The sequence below is a fragment of the Zonotrichia leucophrys genome, chromosome 2, assembly GCF_028769735.1.
Source record: "Zonotrichia leucophrys gambelii isolate GWCS_2022_RI chromosome 2, RI_Zleu_2.0, whole genome shotgun sequence".
NCBI classification, from domain to species: Eukaryota; Metazoa; Chordata; class Aves; order Passeriformes; family Passerellidae; genus Zonotrichia; species Zonotrichia leucophrys.
The window spans coordinates 1359121-1372833 of NC_088171.1; the positions used below are offsets into that span (position 1 = coordinate 1359121).

Below are 13713 nucleotides of genomic sequence, written 5' to 3' on the forward strand. Positions count from 1 at the left end.
AAAGGAAAGGAAAGGAAAGGAAAGGAAAGGAAAGGAAAGGAAAGGAAAGGAAAGGAAAGGAAAGGAAAGGAAAGGAACAGATAAATGGGATTGTTTTATGTCCAGCTGATGACTGGGTGTCCTTGGATTTAATCCCAACCCTAATCTTGGTCTGTAATTCTCAGCAGAGCATTTCTGGAGCTGCAGTTGGAAGCTGGATTTGAAATCCATTCTGCAAACTGGACACGAGTCCCGAGCTGTGCTTTAGCTCCAGAGCTGTTCTGCCTTTTCCCTGCTCTGAGTTACCCAATTCCCTTCAGATGAGCAGCTCCTGCCTCATGCCAAGGAATCTCAAATCCACCTTGGAGCTGCTTCCAGCTGTCCTGCCCTGGAGCCCAGCTCAGAACATCTCTGCCCACCCACTGGGGAGGTTTCATCCAGCACAGAGGACTGGGAGAAGCCAGAATTCCAGACACTGCCCAGAGCCCAGCAGAGCTCTCAGCACGACCCCAGAAAATAAACAAAAATAGCTTAAGATTTCTATTTTGTTGTTTGAAATCCTCCCGGAGTGGGGCACAAACACAATGAGTGTTTTCCCTGCTCTCTGTGCCCTTTTCCCATAAGTCCAGCAAGATTTGGGACTGTTTGGGAGTTATCTCCCACCTCAGGACACATGAACCCTGCCCCAGGTGTGATGAGTACAGTGAGTGATCCAAGGTGATCCAAGGAAATCCCATTCCCATCCCAAAGCTCTGGATTGGTTTGGGGACTGCCAGCTGAGATTGGCTTTGAACCAGAAACCCTTTCCTCCAGCCAAATCTGCACCCAGTTCAAAGAAGACATTAAATGCTGAATTAAGTTATTTAAATAAGATTTTGGTGCTGTTTTGGAGGGACAGTTTGGAATAAAAAGAATTGAAGTGTGGGAAATGACTCCCAGAAGAAAATCCCGGCTCCAAACCATCCCAAACCTCCTACAGAGCAAAAAGCAGCCAGTGAGGATTCCTGTCAGCACTGAGGGAAGGAAAACCAGGATTAGGAGATTCATCAAGGGCCATTAAAAGCCTTGACAGCAAATTGGTTTGGAGTTAACCACCAACGGAAGCACAGCTGAAGGATTTGTGTCTCGGCAAAGTTTGTTTGGTGTCTCTGAGCTTGAAATGGCCAAGGAGGAACTGGGAACACCAAGGAAGGCATGGAAACATCAAGGAGGACCTGGAATCACCAAGGAGGACCTGGGAACACCAAGGAGGACCTGGAAACATCAAGGAGGACTTGGAATCACCAAGGAGGACTTGGGAACACCAAGGAGAACATGGAAACATCAAGGAGGACCTGGAAACACCAAGGAGGACTTGGGAACACCAAGGAGGACCTGGGAACATCAAGGAGGGCATGAAAATACCAAGGAGGACCTAAAAAGACCAAGGAGGACATGAAAACATCAAGGAGGACCTGGGAACACCAAGGAGGACATGGAAACATTGAGGAGGAGATGGAATCACCAGGGAGGAGCTGGAAACAATGAGGAGAACCTGGGAACACCAAGGAGGAGCTGGGAACACTGAGGAGGACATGACAATACCAAGGAGGACCTGGAATCGCCAAGAAGGACATGAAAACATCAAGGAGGACCTGGAATCACCATGGAGGACTTGGGAACACCAAGGAGGACATGGAAACATCAAGGAGGACTTGGAATCACCAAGGAGGACCTGGGAACATCAAAGAGGGCATGAAAATACCAAGGAGGACCTAGAAAGACCAAGGAGGACATGAAAACATCAAGGAGGACCTGGGAACACCAAGGAGGACCTGGGAACACCAAGGAGGACCTGGAAACACCAAGGAGGACATGGAAACAATGAGGAGGACCTGGGAACACCAAGGAGGACCTGGAAACACCAAGGAGGACCTGGAAACACCAAGGAGGACTTGGAAACACCAAGGAGGACCTGGAAACACCTAGGAGGACATGGAAACATTGAGGAGGAGATGGAATCACCAGGGAGGAGCTGGAAACAATGAGGAGAACCTGGGAAGACCAAGGAGGAGCTGGGAGCACTGAAGAGGACATGACAATACCAAGGAGGACCTGGAATCACCATGGAGGACCTGGGAAAACCAAGGAAGACATGGAAAAAATGAGGAGGACTTGGGAACACCAAGGAGGAGCTGAAAACATCAAGGAAGACCTGGAAACACCAAGGAGGGCATGGAAACATCAAGGAGGGCATGAAAACATTGAGGAGGAACTGGAATCACCAAAGAGGACCTGGGAACACTGAGGAGGACACGAAAACCTCAAGGAGAACTTGGAATCACCAAGGAGGACTTGGGAACACCAAGGAGGACCTGGGAACATCAAGGAGGGCATGAAAATACCAAGGAGGACCTGGAAACACCAAGGAGGACATGGAAACACCAAGGAGGACATAGAAACACCAAGGAGGACTTGGGAACACCAAGGAGGAGCTGAAAACATCAAGGAAGACCTGGAAACACCAAGGAGGGCATGGAAACATCAAGGAGGACCTAGAAAGACCAAGGAGGACATGGAAACACCAAGGAGGACATGGAAACATTGAGGAGGAGATGGAATCACCAGGGAGGAGCTGGGAACACTGAGGAGAACATGACAATACCAAGGAGGACCTGGAATCACCAAGAAGGACATGAAAACATCAAGGAGGACCTGGAAACACCAAGGAGGACCTGGGAAAACCAAGGAAGACATGGAAAAAATGAGGAGGACTTGGGAACACCAAGGAGGAGCTGAAAACATCAAGGAAGACCTGGAAACACCAAGGAGGGCATGGAAACATCAAGGAGGCATGAAAACATTGAGGAGGGATTGGAATCACCAAAGAGGACCTGGGAACACTGAGGAGGACATGGAAACCTCAAGGAGAACATGGAATCACCAAGGAGGACTTGGGAACACCAAGGAGGACCTGGGAACATCAAGGAGGGCATGAAAATACCAAGGAGGACCTAGAAAGACCAAGGAGGACATGAAAACATCAAGGAGGACATGGAAACACCAAGGAGGACCTGGGAACACCAAGGAGGACCTGGGAACATCAAGGAGGACTTGGAATCACCAAGGAGGACTTGGGAACACCAAGGAGGAGCTGGGAACACCAAGGAGGACCTGGGAACACCAAGGAGGACCTGGGAACACCAAAGAGGACCTGGAAACACCAAGGAGGACATGGAAACAATGAGGAGAACCTGGGAACACCAAGGAGGAGCTGGGAACACTGAGGAGGACATGACAATACCAAAGGAGGACCTGGAATCGCCAAGAAGGACATGAAAACATCAAGGAGGACCTGGAATCACCAAGGAGGACCTGGGAAAACCAAGGAAGACATGGAAAAAATGAGGAGGACTTGGGAACACCAAGGAGGAACTGGAATCACCAAAGAGGACCTGGGAACACCAAGGAGGACACGAAAACCTCAAGGAGAACATGGAATCACCAAGGAGGACACGTGAAAAAAAAGAACCCAACCTATAATTGAGGTTTCTTAACTTTTTGAAACATCTGAATCTGAAATTAAAAACCCTTTCGGCCACCGAGTTCGTCAAGACAACCAAGAGGAATAAAAACTTTGGAGAGCTTCCCTCTCTGTGGATTGTAATGGTTTATAAAGTGGAAAATTCTTCCCAGCACTGTGGATGTTCCCTGACCTCCAGCCGATTGCCCATAAACAGATAAACAAAGCCAATCCCTGGCTGAAAAAAATCCGATTTTGGGAGATCTTTGTGAACTTTTTTGGCTCCAGAAGAAGACAAGGAGCAGAGCTGAGGAATGATGAGGGGCAGGACAAGACATGATCTCATCTGAACCCGGACCAAGGGGAATGGAGGAGGCAGAAAAACAATTGTCTGCCCTTATCCAGGAGAAGCAGGAAAGGTGAAACTGCTGCCAAAAGCCATCCCAAAGAAAGAAAAGGAAGATTAAACAGCTGTCAAATCCCAGAAAAGAGCGGGATCGCGGAGCGAGGAATCCCGAGGAGAACTCTGCTGCTCTGGATGGGAATAGAAGAGGAACAAGAGAGGAACCTGCCAGGGCTGAGATTCCCTGTCCAAGCCCAACGTGTGGCTCTGGAGAAGAGGATGATGATCCAAAAGATTCCAGGGAGATTCCAGTTGGGACACTGCAATGCACAGCTTGGCTGGGGCAAGTGAGAGGCTCCATGGAAATACTCCATGGAGTATTGCCAGATGTTTTCTAGGATGAGAGAAACACGGGCACAGATCTGACACAAAGGAGGAGGGAAAACCAGGGAAAAACCAGGGAACAGCTCTTTTGGATCTTTTCCTCCTCCTTGAAGTGAACTTGGGAAAGTTTCTTCCCCCATTTTCCAGGTTGGACAGGGCTTGGAGCAACCTGGGATAGTGGAAGATCTTCCTGCCCATGGAATGAGATGGGCTTTAAGGTCCTTGCCAACCCAGCTCGTTCTGGGATGATTCCATGACAACAATTCCATGACAATGATTCTGTGACAACGGATCCCTGACAAAGGAATCCATGACAACGATTCCATGACAACAATTCCATGACAATGATTCCGTGACAACGGATCCATGACAACAATTCCATGACAACGATTCCATGACAACAATTCCATGACAATGATTCTGTGACAACGGATCCATGACAAAGGAATCCATGACAACGATTCCATGACAATGATTCCATGACAATGATTCCGTGACAACGGATCCGTGACAAAGGAATCCATGACAACGATCCCATGACAACGATCCCATGCCACGTTTGCTACACCCTGTCACATTCATATTTTCAGGGAAAATCTCTTTGCCCAGGATTCTTCTCCTGGGAAGCTGAGAAGCCTCAGAGAAAAAGGGAAACAATAATTATTTGATTTGCTTCTCCTGTGTTTTGCTGCTTTGGAATGTGTTTGGACATTGTTTACCCACAGGTGATTGTTTGATTGGTTTCATGTGAATTGTTTTGACTCATTGGCCAATCAGGGCCAAGCTGTGCTGGGACTCTGGAAAGAATAACGAGTTTTCATTATTATCTTTTTAATAACGAGTTTTCATTATTACCTTTTCAGCCCTCTGTCTGTATCCTTTCTCTATTCTTTAGTATAGTTTAATATAGCATTCTTTAATATAATATAGATCATAAAATGTCCTGAACTCCTGGAGCCGGCTCGGGATCCAAAGGCTCTGGCTAAGCTCCAACAGGATCCTTCCATTTGTCCTCGCAGAGCAAATCCCAACCCAAAATTAGGGCTTCTTCTCTCTTTCCAGACATCCCATTCCCTCTGGTTCTTCCTCACTAAAATCCAGGAGGGATGATCCTGGATCTCCAGATAACAGATCCTCATCCATGCACTCAATCAGGAGTTTGGGATCAGCCCAGGAATGATGGGAACAGGCTGTGACAAACAGATCCTGCTGGGCCTTAGTGGCATTTTTCCCTCTGTTTCGGTGTCAGCATTATCCCAGTTTTTACACGGATGCTGCTCACCCACAGAAACATCCAGAAAAGAAAAAAAAAATCTATCTATGATTTGCAATTCAAAGCATTTTGAAAAATATTTCTTCCCCCTGCACAACCCTAGTGCCTGTAATTTTCATCTACATTTAAAAAGAGGTTTGATTTATGTTAATCCTAAATAATCCAGTGTTGAATTCATTTCAGTGAGAGCTGCATTTTAGGAGGGGGGGTTATGTTTGTTTATAAATAAATTTATGGCTTTTGCTGATTCCTTGAATTTCTGAGGGATTGTCAAATGTTCTCAATCTTGAGTAATAAACACAAGCAAAGAGTGAGTCACTGCTTGGGGTTTTTTGGTATTTTTGCTTTGTTCCAGCAGTAAAATTATAACTTAGAAATATCTTTGAGCCAGAAAATCAGGAGGGGTAGAAGAAGAGAGCAGGAAAATGATTTGATTTTTGAAAAGTTGTTATTTTGATAACTCTCATTTGGTGGGAAATGATTATGATGAGGTCTGACTTCTTTTGATGAGGCGAAACAAGAAAAGAACATCGTGAATAAATATTGGCTGTCAGAGATTTCTGTTCAGGACAAGAGGGAACGGCCTCAGGCTGGGCCAGGGCAGGCTCAGGGTGGACACCAGCAGGAATTTCCTCATGGAAAGGGGGCTCAGGCCTCCGGAGGAGATGCCCAGGGAGGTTTGGAGCCCCCATCCCTGGAGGTGTCCAAGGAATTTCTGGATGTGGCACTCAGAGCTCTGGTGGGGATTGGGCACAACTTGGATTTGACAACCTTGGAGGGCTTTTCCAACCTCAGGGATTCTGGGATTCTGTGAGGATGGAGAGGAGCTCCAGCTCCTGTCAGGACCTCGCAGCCACCACATTCCCCACCAGGTCTGAATGCAAACCTTGGACGTGTCAGAGGGAGGAGACTTTTCCCTGGATTCCACCAGGGTTTGGTCAGGCCCTAATCTGAGAGGCTGGTAAAGGTTTGGGACACAAAGTCAGGATCCCACCTGCTCTTCCTGACTTCCTTCAAAGTTGGGGAAATTAATCCTTAATTAGCCCTCAGAAGAGCAGCTGGTGGAGTCTTTCTCCCCATTAGGGTTTGGATTTTTAAAATTAATTTTCCAGAGAAACTGTGGATCCACATCCACAGATTCCACATCCCTGGAAGAGTCCAAGGCCAGGCTGGACAGGGCTTGGAGCAACCTGGGACAGTGGGAAGTGTCCCTGCCATGGCAGGGGGTGGAACAAGGTGACCTTTAAGGTTCCATCCAACCCAAACCATTCCAGAATTCCACGGACAGGACATTCAGAGAGCAGAGCGAGGAGCAATCCCGGGTTTTAGGAAAGGATGGAAGCTGCTTTCCAGGAGCACCCACAAAAAGGCAGGGCCGAGTTATCCCCCCTGGGAGCTGATTTTGGCCACAATCACCCCTCTGGGACGTGCAAATTCCGTGCCCTTGGTGGTTCCCTCTCCACCTGCCCCTCTGGAAGAGCGGGAATGCCGCACATTCCGACAACCACATCCGACCCTAAAATTGTACCGGCTCCCACATCCAACCCTAAAATTGTACCGATTTCTGCCTTGTCCCCAGGACTTGGGGAAAGGAGAGGACAATCCCTGCCTATCTCCATGAGCTGTTAACCCTCCCCGCCCCAGAGGAGCATTTTTCCAAGGAGCGAGAATTCCCAAGGGAAGAAGAACATGGGCATGGCTGTACCCAACGCAACCTTCGACCGACGGATGGCGGGGCCTTTCCCAGCCCCGTGTGTGTCACCAGGCAGATCCACAGGCAGAGAACAAACCAAACCCACGCCGCTGACCCCCAGGGTGGCTTTGTCCCCTCCCAGGACCATGGCCCTGCACCCTCCCTGCGCGCCTCCTGCTTTCCTGGGGGACGCTCCCGTCCTCCTCGGCCCCGAGGGACCCGAGGACCACGCAGGTCTCCGGTGTCCAGCAGGTCTGGAGAGCTCTGTTATCACCAGGAGAACGTGGGTCACGGAATTCACGGGTGGCATCGCCCACTGGCCACGCTGGTGGCTCGCTTTTTGGTTTTTTGTTGTTTTTTTTTTTTTTTGTTTCCCCAAATAACTTAATCTCTCATTCCACAGAACAGAGGAGCTGCATGGAAACGCTCGGAATCCGCTGCATGGCCTGATGGTCTTTTCCCACTAAACGCTCTCCAGGAACCATTTTTTTTTTTTTTTTCCCCATCCTTTGGCTGAATTTTTCCTTTCCTCCTCCTGTCTTTACATCACTGTCTCTCTCTCCTCTTCCACCAGGACCGTGGGTCTGTCTCCGTCGTAGAGCCCGGAGCCGTTCAGGTATTCCTCATCCTTGTTGTACTGCTCCGGGCCGGAGGAAGGCATGGAATTCTCGGAAATGGAGCCATTTTTCACATAACCTGGCAGATTCCTGTGGCCGTTGAGGGTCCCTGGAATAAGTCTCGTGTTGAGGTGGAGGGCGAGCGCCCCTCGGGTGGCTACGTTTGTGATGCTGGTGTGGGAAACCATTGGTCCATAACTGTAGGTTGTGCTCCCACTCCGGGCTTTCCTTTTAAAGTCAAGTGCTAAAGTCCACCTGCTCCATGACTTCTTTATTTCTGCTTGGACCTGAGGGGAAAAAAAAAGGAGGAAAAATAAAAACCATGAGTGGGAGAAGAAAAATGCCAGAAAAATGTGATGTCCGTAAACAGAATGGGTGGGAAACTCTGTGGGGACTTGGAATTTCACGGGTCTTTATGGGCCTCTTCCAAATCAGGAGATTCTCTGATTCCATGAAATTGGAATAAATGCACATTAAATAAATAATAAATTCACATAAAATAAATAATAAATACACATTAAAAAAAAAAAGGAGGGGGGAAAAACCCCATGAGTGGGAGAAGAAAAATGCCAGAAAAATGTGGTGTCCATAAATAGAATGGGTGGGAAATTTTGTGGGGACTTGGAATTTCATGGTCTTTATGGGCCCCTTCCAAATCAGGAGATTCTGTGATTCCATGAAATTGGAATAAATGCACATTAAATAAATAATAAATTCACATTAAATAAATAATAAATGCACATGAAATAAATAATGAATTCATATTAAATAAATAATAAATCCACATTAAAAAAAAAAAAAAAAGGAAGGGGAAAAACTCCCATGAGTGGGAGAAGAAAAATGCCAGAAAAATGTGGTTTTCATAGATGAAATGGGTAGGAAACACTGTGGGGACTTGGAATTGTCATGGTCTTTATGGGCCCCTTCCAAATCAGGAGATTCTGTGATTCCATGAAATTGGACTGAATTTGCATTAAATAAATAATAAATGCACAATAAATAAATAATAAATTCACATTAAATAAATAATAAATGCACATTAAATAAATAATAAATCCACATTAAAAAAAAAATAAAAGGAGAGGGGAAAAACTCCCATGAGTGAGAGAAGAAAAATGCCAGAAAAATGTGATTTCCAGAATGGGTGGGAAACTCTGTGGGGACTTGGAATTTCACGGGTCTTTATGGGCCTCTTCCAAATCAGGAGATTCTGTGATTCCATGAAATTGGAATAAATGCACATTAAATAAATAATAAATGCACATAAAATAAATAATAAATTCACATTAAAAAAAAAAAAAAAAAACCAAAAAAAAGGAAGGGGAAAAACTCCCATGAGTGGGAGAAGAAAAATGCCAGAAAAATGAGGTGTCCGTAAATGGAATGGGTAGGAAAACACTGTGGGGACTTGGAGTTGTCATGGTCTTTATGGGCCCCTTCCAAATCAGGAGATTCTGTGATTCCATGAAATTGGACTGAATTTGCATTAAATAAATAATAAATTCACATTAAATAAATAATAAATGCACATAAAATAAATAATAAATTCACATTAAAAAAAACCCCAAAAAGACGAAGGGGAAAAACTCCCATGAGTGGGAGAAGAAAAATGCCAGAAAAATGTGGTGTCCATAGATGGAATGGGTAGGAAACACTGTGGGGACTTGGAATTGTCATGGTCTTTATGGGCCCCTTCCAAATCAGGAGATTCTGTGATTCCATGAATTTGGACTGAATTTGCATTAAATAAATGATAAATTCACAATAAATAAATAATAAATTCACATTAAATAAATAATAAATGCACATGAAATAAATAATGAATTCATATTAAATAAATAATAAATCCACATTAAAAAAAAAAGGAGGGGAAAAACTCCCATGACTGGGAGAAGAAAAATGTCAGAAAAATGTGGTTTTCATAGATTAAATGTTTAGGAAACTCTGTGGAGACTTGGAGTTGTCATGTTCTTTATGGGTCCGTTCCAAATCAGGAGATTCAGGGATTCCATAAAATTGGAATAAATGCACATTAAATAAATAATAAATTCATTTTAAATAAATAATAGATTCACATTAAAAAAAAAAAAAAAGGAGGGGGAAAAACCCTCATGAGGAGGAAGAAGAAAAATGCCAGAAAAATGTGATGTTCATAAACAAAATGGGTAGGAAACTTTGTGGGGACTTGGAATTTCATGGTCTTTATGGGCCCCTTCCAAATCAGGAGATTCTGTGATTCCATGAAATTGGAATAAATGCACATTAAATAAATAATGAATTCACATTGAATAAATCATGAATTCCCATTAAGTCTGCCCTTTCCAAATGAAATATTGGACAGTGGGAAGCTGGAATGGCTGAAAATGTGGGAAAGCTCTGCCCAAAGGCTGAGGGACGGAGAGCAGCACATCCAGGAGGGAATTGTCTCAATGTCCCATAAAAATCAAGTGTCAGCAGGAAAACCACCTTGTGAGGCACCTGAATCCTGAGAAATTTCCCCAGAATGGGAATTTTAGACTGGGTCTAGAGTAGGTTGCTAAATTTAGGGTGAGATCAATTCCCCTTAGATTTTATCTTTGTTTTGTCTGCAGAATGCAGTGATTTTTTAGTTTTATTTCCCCTTAAAATCCATAAATTTAGGTTATAAGTTCCCCTTAAAATACATAAATTTAGGTCATAAATTCCCTTTAAAATCCATCAATTCCCTTTCATCCCAGTCTGTGGAGGTTCTTCCCTGGGGTGTAGCCACTGACCATCCACTTTCCTAATTAGCAGCAATAGAGGGAATTAATGGAAATGAGGAAAATAAAGTATATAATTCTGGAGATAGATAAAAAAGACAAAAGACACCAGAAAAATCCAGATTTTTTTTTTTTTTTGTTAATCAGCGACTCTATCAATCTGGTTTTCATTCCAATTTGAAATGAAGCAGCACTAAGCAGCACTTGTGCTAGGAAATCAAAAATTCCACATTTTTTTCTCCATTAGCTGCTTCCAGTAACTCATTTATTGGTGCCATGCTGACCTGGGGGTTTTCCACCAGAAAAAAAAAATGAAGATTTGAATTTTTAATGCATCCTGAGAGACCTTGGACTGCAAAATAAAGATGTTTGTTGCAGAAAAACGAGGACGTGCTGATGTGGAATTAACCCAAGGAAGGGAGGGGATGAAGATGTTCACGACTCACCTCTCCATTGCAAAAACAGTATATGATGGCAACAAAAAATCCCTGGAAGGAAGGAGGAAGAAACAACAAATTAATGGGAATTTAGGGAAATTTGGGTCTCTTTTCTGCCCAGCAACCCCGGGCTTCTCTGGGATTGGGGACATTCAAAACTTTCTGTGTTTAAAACCTCTCCAGTGGGGCAGGAGAGGGAAACAGAGAAAATTCCCTGTGGATGGAGCTCCTGGTGGACCAGCAGATTGTCCTGGGGGACAAGAGGCCAACGGGATCCTGGGGTGCATTGGGAAGAATTGGGAAGAACATTTTTTCCTGGACAAATTTCCCATTTTCTCGTCGCGTTTTGCAAGCAGAAAACAGATTTGAGGCTCAAATATTTTCAAATCCCCTCATGAATTGATTCTAGCGTGCTGTAAACCCAGCCCTGGTTCCTAAGGGCACCCACATTTCCCTCCTCTCCCCGCTGAAATTCCCATTTTTTCCCCGGAGTTCCAGTACCTGGAAAGAGTTGAACAGCATTTCATAGTGCATTTGAACTTGCCAAAGAATCCCTGACACGTCTGTGTATGGCATAGCCATGAAAACAATATAGTGAACGCCAAACAGAGGCATAAGGACGAGGGTAGATTTCAGCAGCTTCCTGCAGGGAAAAAAAAAAGGGAAAAAAAGGAGAGGAAAGGGAAAAAAAGGGGGAAAAAAGGAGAGGAAAGGGAAAAAAAAAGGAGGAAGGAAAGGGGAAAAAAGGGGGAAAAAAGGGAAGAAAAGGGAAAAAAGAAAGGGAAAGAAAGGGAAAGGAAAGGGAAAAAAGGGGGAAAAAAGGAGAAGAAGGGAAAAAGGGGAAAATAAAGAAGGGAGAAGGAAAGGGAAAAAAAGGGGAAAAAGGGAAAGGAAAAAGGGGAAAAAAAAGGAGGGAGAAAGGGGAAAAAAGGGGAAAGAAAGGGGAAAAAAGGGGAAAAAGGGAAAAAAGTAAGAAAGGAAAAAGAGAGGAAAGGGAAAAAAAGGGAAAAAAGGGGGAAAGGAAAAAAAGGGGAAAAAGGAAAAGAAAGGAAAAGGGTGGAAAGGAAAGGGGGAAAGGAAAGGGGGAAATAAAGGGGGAAATTAAGGAAAAGAAAAGGGGAAAAAAAAGGAGAGGAAAGGGAAAAAAGGAGGAAAAAAGGAGAGGAAAGGGAAAAAAAGGGGGAAAAAGGGGGGAAAAAGGGGAGAAAGAAAGGGGAAAAAAGGGGAAAATGAAAGGAAAAGGGGAAAGGAAAGGGGGAAAGGAAAGGGGGAAAGGAAAGGGGGAAAGGAAAGGGGGAAATAAAGGGGGAAATAAAGGAAAAGAAAAGGGGAAAAAGAAAAGGGGAAAAAAAAGGAGAGGAAAGGGAAAAAAAAGGGGGAAAAAAGGGGAAAAAGGGGAGAAAGAAAGGGGAAAAAGGGAAAATGAAAGGAAAAGGGGAAAGGAAAGGGGGAAAGGAAAGGGGGAAAGGAAAGGGGGAAATAAAGGAAAAGAAAAGGGGAAAAAAAAGGAGAGGAAAGGGAAAAAAAAGGAGGAAAAAAGGAGAGGAAAGGGAAAAAAGGGGGAAAAAGGGGAGAAAAAAGGGGAAAAAGGGAAAATGAAAGGAAAAGGGGAAAGGAAAGGGGGAAATAAAGGGGAAATAAAGGGGGAAATAAAGGGGGAAATAAAGGAAAAGAAAAGGGGAAAAAGAAAAGGGGAAAAAGAAAAGGGGAAAAAAAAGGAGAGAAAGGAAAATAGGAGGGAAAAAAGGAGAGGAAAGGGAAAAAAAGGGGGAAAAAGGGGGGAAAAAGGGCAGAAAGAAAGGGGAAAAAAGGGGAAAATGAAAGGAAAAGGGGGAAAGGAAAGGGGGAAAGGGGGAAATAAAGGGGGAAATAAAGGGGGAAATAAAGGAAAAGAAAAGGGGAAAAAGAAAAGGGGAAAAAAAGGAGAGGAAAGGGAAAAAAGGAGGAAAAAAGGAGAGGAAAGGGAAAAAAAGGGGGAAAAAGGGCAGAAAGAAGGGGAAAAGGGAAAATGAAAGGAAAAGGGGAAAGGAAAGGGGGAAATAAAGGGGGAAATAAAGGAAAAGAAAAGGGGAAAAAGAAAAGGGGAAAAAAAAAGGAGAGGAAAGGGAAAAAAAGGGGAAAAAAAGGAGAGGAAAGGGAAAAAAAGGGGGAAAAAGGGGAGAAAGAAAGGGGAAGAAGGGAAAAGGAAACGAAAAGGGGAAAAAAAAGGGGAAAGGAAAGGGGGAAATAAAGGAAAAGAAAAGGGGAAAAAGAAGGGGAAAAAAAGGAGAGGAAAGGGAAAAAAAGGGAAGAAAAAAGGAGAGGAAAGGAGGAAAAAAGGAGAGGAAAGGGAAAAAAAGGGGGAAAAAGGGGAGAAAGAAAGGGGAAAAAAGGAGAAAATGAAAGGAAAAGGGGAAAGGAAAGGGGGAAAGGAAAGAGGGAAATAAAGGAAAAGAAAAGAGGAAAAAGAAAAGGGGAAAAAGAAAAGGGGAGAAAGAAAAGGAATTAGTGCATGGCTAAACCTCCCCAGCATCACCAGCCCAGCCAGGTTTGTCACTGGGCATGAGCTGCTCGTGGTTTTCTCCTTGTCCCCTTGGGTATGGGATGTCTACGCAGTGCTGCGGAATTCCACCCGGAATTCCAGGCAGTTGGTTCAGCCCTGGACATGGCCCTGTGTGACGCTGCAGGTGACAGCACTGAGGGGGCTCTTCCAGTCAGGATCATGGCGGGAAGGCGGAAAGGAAGGAAAGGGATTTGTGCTGCAA

The 13713-nt window shown here is 44.6% G+C and overlaps 1 protein-coding gene across 1 annotated transcript in view; it reads right to left on the reverse strand.

Annotated features, from left to right (window-relative positions):
- Nucleotides 1–5921: 5921 nt before the first annotated feature.
- Nucleotides 5922–13713, reverse strand: part of PTH1R (parathyroid hormone 1 receptor) — a 123629-nt gene continuing 115837 nt past the window's right edge. Inside the window, exons 11-13 of the mRNA XM_064703755.1 lie at nt 11471–11612; nt 10979–11020; nt 5922–8078 (exon numbers count right to left, since the gene is read on the reverse strand). Coding sequence (XP_064559825.1) covers nt 7716–8078; nt 10979–11020; nt 11471–11612 — 547 coding nt within the window. The 3' untranslated portion in view covers nt 5922–7715. The remainder of the gene's footprint in view (nt 8079–10978; nt 11021–11470; nt 11613–13713) is intronic.